The sequence below is a fragment of the Vanessa atalanta genome, chromosome 1 (genome assembly GCF_905147765.1).
Source record: "Vanessa atalanta chromosome 1, ilVanAtal1.2, whole genome shotgun sequence".
NCBI lineage: Eukaryota > Metazoa > Arthropoda > Insecta > Lepidoptera > Nymphalidae > Vanessa > Vanessa atalanta.
The window spans coordinates 8,633,962-8,654,981 of record NC_061871.1 but is presented as its reverse complement, the minus strand read 5'-3'; the positions used below and the strand labels follow the sequence as shown (position 1 = coordinate 8,654,981).

The 21,020-nt window shown below is 32.4% G+C and overlaps 1 protein-coding gene across 5 annotated transcripts in view; it reads left to right on the top strand.

Annotated features, from left to right (window-relative positions):
* Window positions 1-546: 546 nt before the first annotated feature.
* LOC125077859 (protein bunched, class 2/F/G isoform-like) overlaps window positions 547-21,020 on the top strand; it is a 127,649-nt gene continuing 107,175 nt past the window's right edge. For 2 of the 5 annotated variants that reach the window (XM_047670603.1, XM_047670524.1), the window contains exon 1: window positions 547-3,517. In XM_047670603.1, the coding sequence (XP_047526559.1) occupies window positions 786-3,517 (2,732 nt within the window). In that variant the 5' untranslated portion in view covers window positions 547-785. The remainder of the gene's footprint in view (window positions 3,518-21,020) is intronic. The other 3 variants (XM_047690064.1, XM_047689987.1, XM_047690130.1) reach the window with 3 other exon arrangements.

Sequence of the window (21,020 nt, the reverse complement as noted above, 5' to 3'; positions counted from 1 at the left end):
AAACAAAATATAATTATTTGTCTCACAGATTCAAAATATCTAAGTTAATATGTTTTTTTAATTTCATCATAACAATAGTATTTCTTTTGTAATAATAAAATACATAGTTTTAGAAATAAGTTTTAAAAACTTTGTAATTACAAAAACAAACAAATCAAATTTACCATATTATTCGGTTTTGTTTTACCACAATCTGATAAAATACAAATAACTATATTAACGAATAAATAAATGCAATATTTTATATTCATAGTTAATTTTATATTAAAACTATATTGTTTAGACAAGTACGCTTCTACAAAACATTAAATCAATTAAATAAACCATTGTGTAAACGTCCGTAAGATAAGGAGTAAGGTTAAGCAAATTCAATATTCCTTTGTTTTAAAAGTAGTCAATAATAATTCTATTATTTTTATTATTTAGTTTCGCCTATTAATCAAACTTTATAATATTTAATGCGACTGTAGAGACATCTATGGCTCATCGGCACTATGTCAGAAATGTAGGTCTTAAATGTCTATAGTCTACTGCAAATTGTCAACCATAATGCATTGCGCATAAATGGCCGCCATGTTGCTGCCGTCTGAAAGATGTTCACATCTGTGTGTGTTTACTAATGAATTTTAAGAACTTTAATAGCTAAATTACTGTGTTTGTGAAATTGTGAGTGTATAATGGTTTTATTTTAAATATGTTTTTGTGATTGAAAAGTCTGTCAAATGTCTCTGAGGCCAATAAACAGTGAAATTTTCTTTAGGTAGTCATTCGAGTCGGACGGCATAATGGCTGACAATCTGATTCAAAAGTCACATAAAACTAGTGAAAAAAACAAGTATAACAACGTTGTTCATCGTACTACGAGTGAATCTCTGCGACTGAACGAGTCAGAGAAAGGAGTGACTCACCCGACGAGTCTTCAATCCGCCCATAACCCAAGGAAAATATCTTCCTTTCAGATTACCAGTGTGACTGTTGGCTCTCGGGTGAGCACTGATGCAGGCGAAGACTCCGCTGATGATCTAGACGAATCTCACACCGACGACATCTCAAGGGTGACTGACATAGAGAATGAAACTCCAAGCTATTCAGAAGATACCTTTTCAAAAGACGACGTTTTTTACAACGCATCGAGTGCTTCACTAGGTTGTGCTCCTGTCATCCCGACCAGCTCGCAGTACGGACTTGCGATCGTTGGTCAGGAATCGAATACTAATCAAATTGGAGGTTCAGTGCCAAATAGTAATAACACAGAAGTTAATGACATGCACGTCAGTGTCACGAATGCTGGAACAGGCAGCATTATCAACCTTATAGGCAATTCTAAACCGCAGGAAGGTATGAAGGAAATACAAGAACATGTTAGAAATGAAAGGTTTAAAGTTGTGAAAATAGAAAGCACTGAACCCTTCCGTCGTGGAAGGTGGATGTGCATGGACTATCTTGATCACACCACAACTCAGCAAAATGCTCCAATCACCCTAAACAACAATTTGGAGGTGACTGATTCTAATACATTGCAGGCTCCCGATAGTGGTGTTGTAATAAATGACAGTCAACATGATGATATGTGCAATGATCTGACTAGCAAAGGACCTAAAGACCAAGTGAATGCAGTGCAGCAAATGGATCAAGGTGTTCAGAAACAATTTCCAATGGCTTCCCCTGGTCAATCTTTAACACAACCAATTAATATAGTGCAACAACAAATGCCTGTCAATCAATCTGTCTCTGTGCAATCACCACCTTTAGAGATGCCTCAACAAATGCCAAATCAAACTATGCAAACAACCCAGCAAGTTGGGCAACAACATCCACAGAGTATGACACATATCACTATGCAAAATACAGGGCAGAATCATCCTCAGCCTCCTCAGCAACAACAGGTTCAACAAATTCCACAAAGCTTTCCTCAGCATCAGTTACAACAAGTGATAGCGCAGTCTCAGGGCATTGCCATGCAACAAATACCCATGCACCAACAAATGCCACAGCAGATGCAGCAAATCCCTAATCAACAAATGCAACAGATCAGTCAACATTTGCCTCAAGCCCAGCTTACTAATATGCAAATACAACAGCAGATGCCACAAATGCAGGGCATCCCCAATCAAGGCCAGTTAACCCAAGTGCCTGGCCAGCAACCACAAATGCAGCAAATCCAAATGCAACCTATGCAAGGTCAGCCAAACCCGCAGCAAATCCATCAGATGCAACAAGCACAAATACCCAATATTGGACAAGGTCATCACTTACAAGGTCAACAAACTATGGGAACTCAACAAGCCCAACTTCAGCATTTGTCTAGTCAGGCCCAAATTCAAGCATTGCAGAACCAGCAGTTGCCAAACCACATACAACAAATGCAAATACCTACCCAATTAACTGCTACTAATCAACAAATATCACAAATGCAAACACAAATGCACCAATTACCATCACAGCCTCAACAATCCGTGGTACCGGGCATACATCCTCAAATGCAACAGCAAAGCATGGGAGTCACTCAGACCCAATACAACCAAGCGGTAAATCAACAAGCCAATGCTCAGTCGATGATCAATGCGACCATGCCATCATCACAGCAGCCTATGGTTCAACCTCAACACAATGTGCCCCAATATCATACACAACAATCTCAAATGTCGCAGCAGGGACAGACTTTACCCCAAGAGGTGCTGACTAGTATTGTAACTTCACAGCAAGGTGCAACGCTGCCGACCAATTTACAACCAATGGTCACTCAGCCACAGGGTTCTACATTGCCTGCAAATCTTCAAAGCTTAGCAGGCCAACAGCAAGCCCCAGTGCATACTATGGCACCACAGCAAGGAAATGTTCCTCAAGGCAACATACAAATTATGACTGCTCCACCTCAAAGTATGCAAATGACATTAGATGGTAATCAACCCAACATGCAAATACCTCCCTCGGATACCATATACATACAACCACCCAATGTTGGTCAGCAGATGCCTACACATATGACCCAGCCACAGACTATGTTGCAGCAGCAAGTGAGTGGACAGGGACAAATGGGTGGTGTGCAATATGTTCCTAATCAGCCTGTGTCCCAAGTCACTATGACACACCAGAACATTCCGATGTCTATGCAACAGACTATGCCAGTTGGAATGGGAGGAGTTCATGCGAATGTGGTGCAATCACAAACCAGTATGGCTATGGGCTATGGTGGTGTGGTGCCTGTGATGTCTCAGAGTAGCGTCGCGCCAGTTGAGGCGACAGTGTCGGGAACTAATTCGCCGGTTGTGTCGATGCCAGTTAATTCCACTGCGTATGTTTCGAACGCAGTGCAGCCTGGACATGATAGTCAGGGTTTCGGTAGCCCAGTCAGTGCGGTGGTGTCTCATGCTATCAGTGGAGCAGTGATGAGCAATGTGAATGTGAATGCATGTGATAGTGGTGCTCTGGATGTAGCCCAGGATGGACTGCAAGCTGGAGATACTGGAGATGGCAAGGAAGAACCACAACCCGCACCACCTCCTGAGGATGAAAGGTGAGTTAACTTTTAACTTAGTGTATTCTTTACCCTATATGCTCCTGATAAAATAAAAGCAATTACTACATGAGCAGTTCATCTGTTGATAAGATATTTATAAAAATGATAATTATTTTTATGCACTGATTACAATTATTAGCCTAAAAGAAAAAATCATTTTATTCTCAATCTTACACTTATTAGTTCAAAATTTAAACTTATCATTTAATTCTTGAAAATTTTAAATTAAATTATGTATTCAGTAATTCATAAGTAAAGCAGTTATATACTTAAAGTGAAAATTATTTTTCATTATAATTATCTAATCTCAACTTTATTAATTAGTACTGCCCATAGTGAATTATTACTCATAAGATTATTTTTATGTACCTAATCTTTAGGAATTAAGCTTTAAATGAGATTTAGCATACTATTAATTATAAAAGTAACTTTCAGACCTATATAAATGCATAAATATATAAAATATCATTTACATATATTAAAAACTACTTAGTAAATATTAAATGCTAAAAAATTACTATATATATGTATAAATTAATTCTTGCTTTATAATTTGGATATACAAACTCTGTCTTTATTTAAGTATGTCAAATGTCAATGTGATTATGATGTATAAAATTTACAAACTTCAGATGCAATTTTGTAAATTTATTCTAATTAAAAAATCCAAAAAAGTATAATTTAAAAGAAGTTAATGTGTGATAAATGCATATACTACTATTTCAATATAATTACTTTTAAAATTAACCCATTTACTGGTTCCGTTCACTGACAATTATGATTTCATTTCCTCGTAGTATTTTGAATGCGGTATAAAATGGGAAGTTTCTGTATATTTCAACTTTTAAGTAACATAATTAAGGTTACATTTTACAAATATTTATATTTTCATTTAACAATTTTTAGATATGATTCTGAATAAAATCGAATTGCATTTTATATATATGACATGGGTCTAAAACTTAAGTTTCCAACTGCATAGCAATTACCGATGTGGTCACCAAGTAACCACCTATATATAACTATTTGCGAAAATAACTCATCCGTAGACAATGGCGGTTGTTTTCTTTGCTTTTGGCCGCGGCTCGGTACTGCCGAGCGGAATCCGACGTCCCTTTGATGCTGTTTATTTGCGCTTCGTCCTGCGACATAAATAGGTAGTTGACACGTACGGTGCATGGTGCCCGCCGGTATGTCGGCGGTGACTCACTCGCAACGTATCCGACTTATAAGCCAGCTAAAAAAGTGACTGGGCGTTCTTTTCGTACGGCTGCTAAGTAGATCGTGCGTCTTTCCAAACATTTAACCAATTATAACCAACGACAAGTAAAATCATCTAAAGTTCTCTTCAGTGTCGAGAAAACGACTCGATTGCCATATCAATGGCGAAGAATGTATTAAAATTCTAATGGGTTCTTTAAGTATTCCCAAGACGAAATCACAATGCAATAGGAGTCACACCCGGCGCCAGCGCAACGTCACTGGCGTCGTTGGTAATCGAGTCAAGATCGGAAGGCCGTGAAACATGAGATTGTCGTTCGCTTATGGTCGACTAATATCCATCACAATACACTAGTAATTATAAAAACGGTTGATTAGACGATCACGGTGACCCAGAAAAAGAAAAATACCATAAATCATAACTGAATATTAAGTGATTGATATACTTAGGCAACTTTTACTCATAATAGTAAAGCGTTCGAAAAGAAAATGTGTTATGAAACAATAGGATAACTCCAAGCTAAATAAGTCAATAGCCATTTAGTTTTTAAGTGAACAAAACTTGACAATATATCATAATTTTAAAGAAAAATGTCACTCTTGGAAGATTATCGAAAATTAATTAATTTGATCTTAGCTCTACATTCTCGAGTTTTTCCAATAGCCTATTGTTGAACGTGTTTTTGAACTCTCATTCATGGAATCATTATCACATTGCTCGTGCAGTTTACTGTGATTAACAATTTCATGTCCTCTTCAGTGGAAACATTGAATTACTGATGTTATGTTTCAATCGCGAAACGTTAGTAAGTATTATTATTACGATATATTATATATGTACCTTATTGATACGTAATAATGTATATATTTTTATTTATCGAGATACCTCGATATTTTTATAATTCCTTCAATCGATTTCCCGTGATTAATAAACGATGTAAACGTTAAAAAAAATAACTTGTAAAAGAGTATAAAAAAACCTCAAAGTTTTATAACTCATATTTCGATACAGATTAAAAAAGTAATTAAATCCAACCGTTGTCTCGGATAAAAATAATTCGAAAGATTCACCTGCACGTAGTTTCTAGAAGTCGATGCAATCTATTGGCGTGCTAATATTAGTGAAAGTAGATGCACAAAATGCCGCTCCTTTCTCAGTATTGTCAAATAAAGCGCTCGCATCCACGATATACCGAATAGTAGAAATTGTTTATTGGATATTTGACGGCATAATTTTGCTTAATGTTCAGTTTGTGGCCGCTATCTGTTCTTATCGATGTTGAATTTTACATAAATTTCGTCAATGCAGATTGCTACGAATGTGTATAGTATAAAGTTATTTAGGCCGATTTTTCGATCACCAGAAAAATGTTTTCCAATTGAATTCGTTTGTCATTTGGATGGTGAAAACGTCAAAAGGGCAGAACCTTATTTGTGTCATAATTAGCTTTTACAACTCGTCAACTCGCCACTGAAACTGAAATTAAAAACTAAATAATTTTTTATTTACTAAGTAATTAAAGTATACCCATCCATTTTAGTCGCATATAAAACATGATATTTCTGTCTCATTATTTTTTTTTATCACAAATTAGTACTTTCTGATGAATTTAATTTGGTTCCATAACTAAATTTGACTCGATAGTATTTTTACTTTTGTAAAGAGTATAGATTATCTTGTATTTTATAGAACTGAATTAATGATGATCCAATTATAAGGTTGCGTGTCATTTTTTAAAACGTCACCGTTCATTGAATAAAGCGGTGAAATATTGAATTGTTTTCTTGTTCATTATTCAATTTATAGATGTGAATTCATTAATAATACAAAAGGATTTTTTATTCACCAATTTTACTTTGTGCTGAGCGAATTGAATATACCACCATCATGTTATATCAGAATGTCTAAAACGTCATATTTTTTTGTCTATTTCTGAAGTGAAATTGCGAGAATTTTACAAAATAACGTAACTCGAGTGAGATATAGTTTGTTAAAGACATTGTTTTCTTATGATATTTTTTCCTAACAAAGTTTGTAATTGTATCGGATTCCTAAAATAAATATATCTGGTTCATTAAAGGTTTTTTATTAATTTATTAACGATAAATCTTACTTGTAATTTATAGAATAAAGACGTAAGAAAGCTCATTAACACTGAAACACGATCTAAGGTCGTTAATGTATGCAGCTAGTGGACGTGGATAGGTTGTGTCGCGAACTACTAGTAGTTTCAGATATGGTCCATGAAATATCGAAACATGCTAAAAGGAGTCTTAACCCAATTTCGTTGAAAACTATAATTGCATAATTAGGTTTTAGTATTTTGAATGCAAATCTGACAAGCTCATAAAAGGCCAAAAATTTACTTTCGTTATAGTGCCAAAAACAAGATGATGTTAGGTTATGTGGTGCCAACTGTCAAACACGGTGATCAATTATGTCTGAGGTTGTTTCATTATCTATGTAATGAGCTATAAAGACTGAATCAATAAAATTGTGAAAAAGGGTAGCTTAAACTGATACTAAACCAAAATATGACACCTTCCGGTCTTATATTAATTGCCAATGAATTAATTTCCTAATGGATTAATTAATCCATCCCACAATTATTCTTTGATTTTTAGATGTAAATTTTATTTAATTTAATATACCTGTTAATAATGAGTATATTGCAAATTTAACATTTGATTTATAAATATTTGGTTGAGTTTTATTATTCTATTAAAATTTGGGTGTATCAAACTTGTTTCTTCGAAGCGCATCGTAGTAGATTCCTCTCAAAATTGTATTCCTTAAAAGGAAATTATCGGCTCGTTTGGCTTTGGGATATTGACGGGCCGATACTATACTTGTTTTTACTCGTTATAATATTGTCCTGTCATTTTATTCATGTATAAATAACGTTTGTTTTCAAACAAACAGACGGTTGGCGATGCGTGACACTGACAAGTTGTACAAGGACAGATGGGAATTGAAAAACTCGTTGATTGAAGTCTGACACTCATACTTTTTTCATGATTAAAAGCACTTTGAATTTGTTATTTATAAATGCTAAACGTATTTGCATAATAGTATCTAGAATGTTTGTGCTTTATCATAGGGCCATTTTATCGATAGAATAGTGAAAGACAAAATGTACCAAGAATAATTCTGGAACCTAAAAAACGAAAAAAGGACAAATATATAAATAAAACATTAATTTTAGAAGATTCATTAATATTCATGACTATTAATTGCAGTTTTTCTTTCATTATTGTCAAAGAACGCTACAGTGTATCGAACAAGTTCTTTGTTTCGGTATGTGAACATTAAAATGACCATTGAGTTTCGTGTTAGATTATAAAATGCATTCGAATACAATACGATGTTTTCGTGTGAATAAATAACTCGGTCTAAAAGACGATCAGTTGCAGGATAACTGGTACATTCCGAGAATATTTTAAAGCTGCTAATTACTCATCGCCTTCGACCTTCTCGTGCCGAATTTGTTGGTTGAAAAATATATTTTATTTCTTTAACTTTATTAACTGCATACGCTATTAATATAATAACTAGATACGAGGTGTAGTATTCGGGGTAACCTTTTGGACGTGCAATAACTTCTGTTTTACGACTCAAATCTTTTTGTATATAACCATCCGTATTATATGTACGGCTAGTTTTTATTTTATAGGATTTATAAAATTTTAGTTTGACTGTTTTATTCGAGTATTGCGTATAATTTAATTATATTATTTTAGTTTTTAAACTTAGAATAATCTGTAATTCTTCTGGCTATGACAGTAGCAATTTTTTTTTTTTATTATCTCGTAATGTCCTACAATTTCAAGTGCAAGTAACTCATTATGACATGTGTCTTAAATATTAAAACACTTGTTACTTTTGTTGGATGCTCTGAATAAATAAATAAACAATAAATATTTTTAATAAAATAAAATAGTGATTACAAAAATTTCAAATATTAAATTAAATATTTTTTATTTTATGTAATTACTTAACGAGAAGACGCTGAGAAACCGTGACAATTTAATGATATCTATAGATAGTACTACGTTACATTTTTGCATTTAGAAACGAATTTTCCGATGACGTTAACATAGCATGTCAGTGGCAAAATCTATAATCAAACTTATCGTGTTTGTGTTAAAATCGAACAAATCGATATCTTGGTTCGTTAGGTGATATTGTAAATTAACTACCAGACATTATCCCCTTTGAATTAAGCATCTATATATTTATATATGCTCAATGAACCTATTGTTACTTACAGTACTTATGTTAAATCCCTTATGCAATGGTTTCGAAATATGAATATTGAATATACAAACAAATTATACCAAAAATCTATACTAAAATCTTTCATCCTTTCCTGAAAATTCCAGGGTTTTTTTAAATAAGAATCCTAATTATAACTTCTTTTATAAATAGCCGTTTTAGTTCACACAATAACGTAACACTTGTTATCATCACATTGCTCTTATGCCAAGAATAATACTTAGGTTCATTAATCCAATAATAGTGTGGCAATATTGAATATAATAGAGGCATTGGGAACTGCAGTATTGTATTGACCTCCGTAACCATGATATTTCTAATAATAACATTTACAGATAAAGTTTTACCGATGCGGGTTAGGGGAATTTGTTTATTTCATTTCAATACAAATTATCGAAGCATTCTGTAATTTGCAATAACTTAATAAAATCATCTCAAGACAATCGTCGTACGTATTTAATTGTTAACATATTTTAAAATATTTTTCATGTAGCAATCTCTATCGTAAAAGATATTCGCTATCTCTATTGGTAAAGAAATACAAATTGCACAAAGCAGAGAATGCATTGTAGTTGAACAGCAGAATATAGCAATGTGGAAAGCGTAGGTGGCTGATAAGCTGCGGACGCAGTCCAGTTCTAGTTTTATATCGACATAGAAATGTGTACGAATGAAAAGTACTCGTCTGGTGCATTATAACATCGAGAGAAATTTCGCAGTTGCCAATCTTGATTTCTCTTTTGTAAACCTTTGTCATTTTCCATTGTCGTTTCTACGATCTATTGCAAGTGACGTTGAAACCATAGAAATGACGTTGTCTTACATTAGATGACGCATGGTACAGCCGCATCCGCTGCGCCATCTACTTGCAATTCAGGCGTCGCCAGAACGAATCGACAGCCGCCGGCGTTTGCCGGAAACGTCTTCGTAATGGCAAAATGCCAGTCGTAATAAATGTAACTTTTAAACGTTTAAAATAACATATAACTATAAAATTACGTCAACCTTAATATATTGTAATTAGTCAAGATTATCTCCGAATAAATCCGAATTTATCTAGTTCACTGTGACATTTTTTATTTGCGTATGTTAATTGATCTAGGAATAATTAAACATTTAAGATTGTAGAGTTGGCCATTTTCTTGAGCAGTGAATCGTTTCTTACTTATACTACATATTTTTAGTTTGATCGTCCATCTTAGATAACCAATTTATCGCAGCACCACTGATGACCCCGTAGCGAGGGGCTGCGCTCACTTTTCTGGCGATAAGCTAAGTTCATTGGCACCGGTAGTATTCTCATTCATCGCTATTTCGCTATTGGTCAAGCCTAAATCTGTCATGTAATTAATCACAAAGAAAAGAAAGTAGTTTCGCTATCAATGTCCGTGTTTTACAATCAAGGCTCGATAACATTGTTACTGCTGGGAGATTAAATAAGATTACAAATAAAAAATAGACTTAATAAAGTTGGTAGTGAATGCAACGCAATATTTCTAATGTTTTTGTTCGTTACTTTCTAATGTTTGTTTCTTTAACTAAGACATACGTTTATAGTTTTCGTTTCAAGTCATACATCTGGATTTATAAATAATAATAATAATATATCTGCTTTATTTTGCTTCGGCTTAAACTCATTTGATAACCAGTCACATATACAACTATCATTAAATTGGATACTGCATTTTACTAGTTCCTATTTAGCTTAAACGAGCCATATTAAGTATGCACGGCTTACAAAGTGAATAACACCATACAAAAGGCTCATTCATCGGAATGGGATGACGTATCATTTTCTCTTTAAAATGGGCAGATGTTAAACATCTGTGTTGCCAACCTTATTGATCATTTGGATTACGCACCTTGTTGTATGAGCTGAAAGCGATCAGAGCCTATTTGCAATCAATGAAAATTTGCATCGCGAACACGACTGGTGCCATTTCGACCTCTCGTATGCGAAACGTTAATTTCAAATTTGCATCGGGCATCGTTTCATGCTCATTTTGGTTTTTTACATTTTGCAAGTAGCGGATGAGATACACGAAGCATTAACGATTCACTTGCGTTTCTACCCACGTTACATTGAAATTCGTGCAGACGTGCACTCATTTTGAGATAACATGCATGAGGCTTTTGCAGTTAAGTTTTAAAATATTTAATTTAATAAACATAATAACGTAAGAGTTGATAGATTTTTTATATGTCCTGAAACTTGCGTAACATACTTGCGAAAATCCAATTGCTTAGTCGTGAACTCTTATCGATTACTTAGATTAATACACAAACAAGCCAAGGTCACGGTACCGCACCAGGTGGTACCATGTTGTTCTTTTTCGGTACATTGGCTTATGTCCGACCTTATTGATTAAAAAGTTATAATAAAACATAAAACGAAATAATATCACGGTCGGTACCAGTCCAGTAATCGTTTGCTATTTTATTGGTCTATTGAACAAATCCTTCGGTTATATATTATAGGTTTATTTTTATTCCCATTGTTTGTAGATAATCTATTGTAAGAAGTGATTTGTTTGCATATTTCATAAAGATTATTAAATTAAAAATAGTTATCATTACTCTGTTTCCTTAATTAAAAGAAAGTAATTCAAAATAAGATTAAGATTATGACCTATAATTGTAAATATGAAAATAAGTTTTGTTTTTTAGAGATCTTTCATTTATTTGTATTTGCAAATGTCAAATCATTGTATATAATATTTCTATATATAACCGATGGATTTATTTATGGCTTGTAACAAATGTGAACACCATGTTTGATAAAACTTTGAGCGATTTATTACTTTCGTTTTTATCACATAAATATAATTATGTTATTATTTTTTTCTATAAAGTTTATTATATAAAGCCATTATAATTTATATGTATTCTACATAAACTACAAAATGAATTTTATAAAAAAAAGTAACTTTAAACGCCAATGAACGGGCTGAGAGTTGGGGACGTCTTGAAACGTTTTCAAAAAGTTGAAATAAAAATGTCTAATGTTCAGCGTAACGATAGAGACCTATAAAATAAATAAAATAATTCTACTACGCTCCGGTACTACATTTTTGGATCACTTTTGCTAAATTGCGTTTCAGAGTTCGAAACTATGGATTTGGCCGACTTTCTTTCTTTCCATTAATCCTAAAAATAACGCCAGGATGTGTTCGTAACTGGAGTAGGTCTTTTTTGTGTCAGTATTTGATGTCGACGATCGGGCTAAAAATATCCTGGCAAGAATTTCACAGCAGCCAAAGAATGCGATACAGTCATATACGATGGATTGGCGCTGTTGCGACTGCTATAAAGCTTACAAGCTTGTAAAACATTTCCCTGTTGATCTATTGGTTGGATTTCTTATGAAAGTGATATTCAAAACATTTATTAAGTAATAAATCAATGCTTCTATGTAGTATTTATAGTTCAATTATCGTTTTTGAGTAATATTTTATTGTAATTTTGTATAAGAACATGAGTAAATTATTTTAATTTTTAAACGTTTACAAATTTATTGTAATTAGATGTAAAATGACAATATATACACATTTAAATGACTTAAAGAGTGTGACTCAAGGCATTACAATTCACTTTTAGATAAAACGCATTGCTTTCAACAGTTCACTCACTAATACAGTCATTTAAAAATGCACGGTTAACCTTGTGCATTCCCAAATGTATTACTTGTTTATATAATTTCCGTGAATATATACAATAAATCACGGATATTTATTAACGTGGTGATTTAAAAATACAATAATATAAAAATAAGGATATTAGAAGAATTTTAGAACAAATATTCTATTTTATTCTATTTTAAATATGGATCCAAGATAAACTAAACACCATTATTCACCATCAACCGTTTGTTAGATATTAGTCAGTCTAATATTAGAAATTAAAAAACAAAAGTAGATTCACTCTCACCGTGTTTCTTTTGTTCCTCTATAGCGCAAAATCAACTGTAATTTCCTGACCGAATTTTTTGCCTCGTGACGACGTCTGGCTGACGGGTCATTTATCTTGGATTAGAAATTTTTTGCTAGTATCATTGACTTCATAAATATTAGACAAGCTTGGAACTATTAAAATATTTGTGATTACTTAATCGTAAATGTTTGAATTTAATTTGTAGATAACCAATATAGTGTCGTCGTGTTTTCGTTAACCATAATACTCATACGTACAGGTGTCGCCGATAATTATTTTTATTAATTACACGTTTTTCAAGTCAACACAAGTGTTGTATGCAAAAAGATAATAATTTATCAGCAGCTAGTTATGTAAAGTGCAATATCAATTATAGTTGTACACGGTATAACACGTTCCGCAATTACAGGGCGGGTCTCGTGAACTGTGCCGGTCATCGCCCCCTCAGCCGAATCTACGACTTTCTAATGGGATTAAAGTTTGTTGCTCGGCGCAGACGCAACTTGAACCGAAGTCGAGATGCAATTGCTGCATTGTATCCCTTCACACTTAAACATCTTTAAATTCAATTTTTAGCCATATCCATTCGTAGCCATCTGTCGTATTGATAATTCCTACATGTTCAAGATTTAGCAAAAAAAACAATAAAATATATTTTAAATATTGGTTAGCTTTACAGAATATGTGCAATTATACTCTCGTAAAGTTAGAGATCAAACGGCAAACGCGCTTTCACTGACTTGTCGATCTCGACAAAATGCAACTGAAAAACTGCAGCTTTCCTATTCCGTTAAGATTCCGATTTGTGTGGCAGTCGTAGCCTCCTCTCTCTCAGTCGTTGTCGCTTGAAGAGTTATTAATATTGATTCGGTTTTCAGTGCAACATGTCTTATAAATAGTGCTCGACTTATCTAAACCACTGTTTATTAATACTTAATCAAACAAACAGCGCGCAGTCATTAGCGTGTCAATGTTCTAATCTTGTTTAACTTGGAATTCTTGTCCAATAATTGTTTAACTTGGTTCTGTCAAGTTTTTTCTTGATTCGTTTCGATTGATAGATTCAGTGATCTTTCAATGATCTTTCAAACATTTGCTATCGTAGTTTATAAGGATAAGTTTTAAAGGAGGAGACAAGAATTGTATTTAAATCTATGAATTTTTATTTTAAGCTTAGATTCTAAATATGTCTTAGAGAGTAATTAATATGTATTTCAACTTTTTGTATACAATAATTTAGTAAGTATAACTACTTTATTAAAGTACGCCAACGGTTTATTATAAATGATACGTGGTTTCAAAAATTTAAATGAATCTAATTTCAAGTAAACCAAATTTTAACGGGCAGCAAAGCAGATACTAGAAGGTGATTGCAATAAAATGTTATTAAATGTGACATTGTGTGAGAAAAGTATTTATTAATTATGAAACTAATATTGTCTCTCGTCTCTAACTTATTAACATAACTAGAATTATTTTCGGACTGCATATAGAATCTACATGTAGAATGAGCATTCTGCGGAATATAAAATATCAATAAATATTAAATGTCACATGTTAGTAGTTATAATATCGATATGCAATTATTAAACGCGATGCACGCCTTTTACTCGTACTTATAATAATGAGAATACGTCAAAGAATTGCATCACTGACAGAAACTGTAATAAGTGAATATGACAAGTCCTGATCGTACGTACTCTTCCGGTGCCTCCAATGGCGTATCTGTTAAACATTCTACGTATTTGTATTTATCGCGTCGCTCGAAATAGCCTTTATCTATACTCCGCTGAGGTCAGTGGGCGCTGAGCTGATACAAGAACGATCATTAACAACTCTGATTAAAACCCTACCATTTCTGCGTAGTAGTTTTTATTTCGTAATAGAGTTATCACAAAAGTTAAACGTAAATCAAATTGAATGGCCTAAACGTGTACCTACGCTGAGATATTATGAGTAATCTTAAATTTTATTAAATTAATTCTGCAAATGTTTTCTTACGTTTCTTCTTTATATAAGCTTCTCTTCTACTATTAATATAAGCGTGTATAAGGTATGTTTTACGTTTTTAGCTCCAAAATCCTACAGATTTGTCATTTATTTTTGGTCTTATATTTTATATTTTAACCAATTAAACATAATATGACTGACAATAACGAGAATAACAATCCAAATTATTATTTGATTGATTGGTTCCAACTTATATTTATTTATCTCTTCTATTATAAAATAAATAAATATTGTAAGTGCTGTATATAGATATAGTACACTTTATAGTCAATGTATATATACAATTTTATTAGAATTATTTTTGATTATATATTTTGCACTGAAATGTCGAAATTGTCAAAGTAATTTTATGATGATTTCTATGTACATCTTTTATAGTATTTTATGCTTAGATCGTATATACAACGTCAAGCTTCAATATCTTACAGGAAATACATTTAATGTTTATGATTGTCGTAAACGCGTTTGATCATGCAATATTGAATGCCCTTCTTAGTGGGTGCGGGGAAAAGCAATAAATAACATGGTCTTCTCTCGGCATATGCCCTGAGATGATTTAATGCGCATGAACCTACCACTTACTCATTACTTGGCTTTGTTATATTAAAAATTGTAACAAATCTAAATACTATTTACTACTTTTATTACTTATTATTTCTTTTTTTATTTATGAAGTGAAAATTATTATAGTAAATATGAATTAAAAATGCTCCCAACTTCAAGAGTTTAAATATTACTTGAAATACTATAAATTACTGTAAGTATCATTTACACTTTGCAAGTGGACCAAATAGCCCAAGTATACTCATAAATTACGAGTAAAAATGAGATTGGTATACGTTATTTTTTTTTTCAAATCATATATCCAATCAATGATTTTGATATGATCAGTGTTGAGCTAAGCTTCTCTATTCTTACGTAATAAATCTTACCACACGCACGTTTTTTCATACCCTTATTTAAATATATCGATATCGTTATATTTTTCAAAGTCCTGATAGAAATTACTAGTGTAATAGTAAGTTTTTATTTACATATACGATAACAGTATCTTATTTATTTTCATTTAATAATCACAGTATTGCATATGACGAATAAGATTTGAATAATTATTTGTACAGTGACTTTAACCTTTTATTCGTTGCGAACTTTTATTTCGCTGTGAGCATTTTATAAATCCACGTTTCAATAGAATAGAACATTGTTTTGTCAGCTTAAGTGTTAGAAAGAAAAGTACTTTTAAACCTGATCGACAGTAGCACACTTTTTCCCGAAAATAATTATCTCAATAATGGTGATAACCGCATCAGTGTCTTACGTTTAGTTGAGATGAATGAAGCGAACCAACGAATACATCCGAAAAGAGTGTATTAAATAGTTTTTTACTTAATGATGTTGAAAATATTAAAGCTCAGATGCAATCTTTAGGATGTAACAAATTTTATTGTGTATAATTCTTATTTATAACTTTCGTCCCATGTATGTAACAACAATAAAATCGATTTGTTATAGTTACTTTCGATTTTATACCGCATAATTATTAAGCGCTTTGACTTATACTTTCTCCATTTGAATTTTGCCTACGCCTCTGTTGTGTATTAATTTTAAATTACGTAAAAAATTACACATCTCATAAAACAAAATTGTATTATAGAAAGTTGAGAATGTAGGTTATTTTGTTTTTTTTTTTTTTCAATCTATACTAATATTGTGAATGCGAAAGTAACTCTTTTCTATCTATTACTCTTTCACAGCTAAACCGCTGAATTGAATTTAATGAAATTTGTTATGAAGTAAGTTTTAACTACAGGGAAGGACTTTTTATGCCTATAACCTGACGATCAACCTCTAAAACGCGAGCGAAGCCGCAAGCGACAACTAGTTCTTTAAATATATTTAATAATTGTCTTGCCTTTTGTTTTTTTTTTCTGTTTAAATCTTATTTCTGAACGTATTATTCTATTATAAGCGGAAATTTGAATCCAAAACGTGTGCGCAATCCTTTGCACAATTATTATTCAATGTCAGTTCGTCATAAAGCAACTACCATTTCTTTTATTTAATAACTACCACGTATATCGTTTGGAAGTGATGTGTAACTTTTTTTTTAAATATTAAGAAGAAAAAAAAAACGTGTTTGGTTTTACTTTTTGTTCGTGTTCGTATATGTAAGTATATTTTTTTTACCTTGCTTGTATCTTAACAAAAATTGAACCGTTATTAATACATTCGGAATTCAAATGTAATATAATAAATAGATGTTATATTAAGGTGGATCCGGTTTTTACTTGTCAGGATCATACTATGAAGGTTAGTTTTCATGTAAAACTCTTAATAGTATTATTTTCTTTTGCCTTTTATTTCAGTGTTTTAATTGCGAATATTTTTAACGTTGGAAATCTCTATATGAAATGTTCCTTCCGGTCATTCATATCGTTAGTCTTTGATCCTTGTTTGTTCAGAAAAGTTATTTGATTTGCGGTTTTTTTGGAAAACTAAAGTCATACATTATTAAATTAGTAATTTAGTCACTTCATAACCGTTACAGTAATTGATTCTTAATACTGAGTGATTATCTGAGTAGATTACTGTAACTAAGATCTGAATGTATCAAAACTTGTATTAATATTAATTTTAAAGTTTAAGATATGATAACAGGTTTTGAAAAGTTCTAGGTGGTGGTAGTAATGTACATTTTACATATGTGTGTATATTTCTTAATTATTTAAATATAAACAAAACTATATATATATATATATATATACATTGTCTCATTGTTATTTTATGTTATACTATCGTATCTCCCATATATTGAATAAATGTAAAGTTAAGTATTGGTATCACTCGAAAGGCTTGCATATTAAGTCAATAAATTTAACGTTATTAAATAAATTGAAACCTCATAAAGATATATATTTAGCGATAATATTCTAATCCGGTATTTTATAAGTAAAACAAGTTTAGATGGAATGTTTTTATTGATTAGTGATTCTGAATAAAGACACATAGCATGAGAATTAGTCATGTGTCGCATTGTATGTTTAAAGTATAATGCGTAGGACATATTACACTTAGTACGAAAATAGATTGTATGTGCTCAGCATTTAACTGCGAAAAAATACGTGTTATTGTTGACATTTTTCGTTCATAATTCTAAGGTATATAAGTCACTGGTGTAATCGACTGTATGCCACGGGATCTAAAGTTGTGATGTAATAAAAAACCCCACAAAATATTCGATTTGCATCCGTTGTCTACTATAATTCTTATTCTTCGAAATGACCTTCTAGAGGTCGTCCCTGTCTATCCACACTCGCAAGGCAATAAAGCAATTTCTCAATGAATTATACCGATTAAAAAGCACCATTGGCGTCATGCCAGACCTATCTGTATAAACATTGCGAATTTAAAGAAAATGTCATTACGTAAGCCGTACAAATATTACGTCTTGTGTTAAGGAATTCAAGCCTTGAAAATTGAGCGGACTCAGAAGGGGTTCGTTAAATAAACTGGTTTAGATTAAAAATTAAACATTTAACTCGATTTTTGTTGTTTTTAGTTGATACAAAATTAAAGAAATTACATTATTGCATGTTTATTTTTATTAAGCATTTTATTTCCAAAAAATCGGTGGCCAATTTTCTTTCGTTAGAGAATATAAGTATAAATAATCTATACGGTAATCTAAAATCACATTATTTAAAATTTAGAATATATCAATACTAAACATGCTAGGTAAGGGTTTTTAGCTTAAATATTCATATTACTTTTAGTTTAACTGATTTCTCACTTGACGATAGTATATAGATCGAAATAATAAAAAAATAACGTACCAAAATGCTATACGCTTACTAAAATTTATGATGTCGAATTTATATAAAATATAATATTTTCCTTGAAAGAGCTGCTCTTGAGCAAAATGTTCACCGAAATACATATTTGCCAACAACTTCCACTTTCCAATATTGTTAGCTTAAGGCGGCCGTACCGACCATTGAAAAGATCTACGTCGTTAACTAGCTAACGATGAAATACTGCATAGCGTGCCTGCAGTTGGCTATTATATTGAAATTAACGATCCAAGTATGTTCTTAAGTTTATAATATCTAGTGCTGTTGCATGTCATTTAATTATGTAGATATTTATATTTTCTAATATAACATTAATTTCAAGAACCTGCCAAATACTGGCATTGATTGTTTTTATGGTTATGTCGTAATAAATATTACGTCAAATATTCAATTGAACACTATAACATGTGTGCGAATACTTAAGGACATACTATAATATTTTAAATAAATGGTTTCATTAAAGGTTAGAGCTGCGAACGTCGACCCTTTACCAACAAAGAAGTTCTGGAATATTCAGATTCCATTTCTGGAAACATACAATCGCCCACTACGCCTACAGGAATATACTGTTAATCATAACTCATTGCGACTCATGCTGTGACTAAGAAACCCGCATTAACATAAATAACAATACAAATACTTTTTACATGTAAAACCATTCCTCTAAATTCTTCGTCTTCAACGAACTTCATATAGGTAGATTAAACTTTTATGAAGCAAAAAGATTGATGTCTTTTTATTAGAGCTCTTCAGAAACGGTCCATGCGTCATTCTCAAGACGTAGAATTTCTAAACTATTAAATGCATCAATCACGAATATCAAGATAGTAAAGTTAGGTACAAAGCTCCGCCGGCTCTCACAAAAGCTGTCATGGGTGTATAAATAGTTAAGAACATCTTGGCGTGGGTTCGGTTACTTCGGTGCTAGTGTACCTAAAACCCATAATTGAATTTTTTAGTGCTAACCTACTTTATAATACGGTTATTCGATTTCTGAAGGTGATGGCAATTGTTCCTATTTGGCATTCAATCCATTTTCGTACAGTCAGTACGTGAACTAAAACATTGCAATGATTTCCTTCGTATAATATCAATCATTTAAGATTTTTAAATATTATTAGCGTATGCCAAGATTTGTGCTATTGTTGTATGTTTGCGGTCTCGGAAGATTCTTGCGTATGAATCGTAGTGTCGCGATTATTATTATTTATATTCGTGATGGCGCCGGAGACAGGTGGCGTCCTGCTGTACGTTGACTCCGCGACCTTGGCGTCCACTCGTCTCAATGGCATGCTGTACTCGCGCCACTTTTTCATGTTTTTATCAAGGTCGATCACGTCAATGCCATAAATTTAATATGAACTATATCAAATGTATTTTTTATATTATTTAAATATAAATTTCATAAACAACATAGAATGTTTACCACACACGTTAAAATTAAATTCCGTTTTAAATACATGACGTAATTTTTAATACGTGTCTATTAATTTCTGGTGTTGATTTAAATATTAATTTTGTAATAGATTTTTCCTTCGTAGAAATTTAGTACGCATTTAAATTTTGGCATTATAAATCATGTCAGTATGACTTACTTTGGAATAGGATTTTGTATAACAAGTGAACGTACTGACTCCTAAACACGCTGCCCCAATTGGCTGGTTGCTGTGTGACGTCATTCATGTCTGCGCCCCGTCTGCGGTCGCTTCCCGGAACCGGTGGCCGCACTGCCTTCCTGCTACAGTATCATTATCACTGGTACAACTAACTTCACACATATTACCCAAACAAATGGTCCGTCGAGCGAATTGGGCACAAGAGAAATTAAAGCGGTCTGAACTAATACACTTCTTTCTCGGTGACGTCATCGACGCCTGTCACTCGTCTTCTATTGTTTCTAACAGCCGTCTCGACTTACTACGAATCTAACTGTGATTTTGATGAATGAGTTTCACTCTTTATGTCACTGAACTTTGGTCTGGTTTAGTTTTATGTGGGTGCTGTAAATGAATATTTATTAAAATATGTATGTTATAAGAGTAAGCTATAGCTGCTTGCTAGAATATGGTAACTACTTATCGAAGTATGTTTGACTAAGCTTAATATCTGCGATATTTTTTACCTGTACCTAAATATATCAGGAATTATTGCGTTTAAAGCACACTATTTGGGTTTTAATTACAAGTTTATAGTATATATTTCTTTATTTATA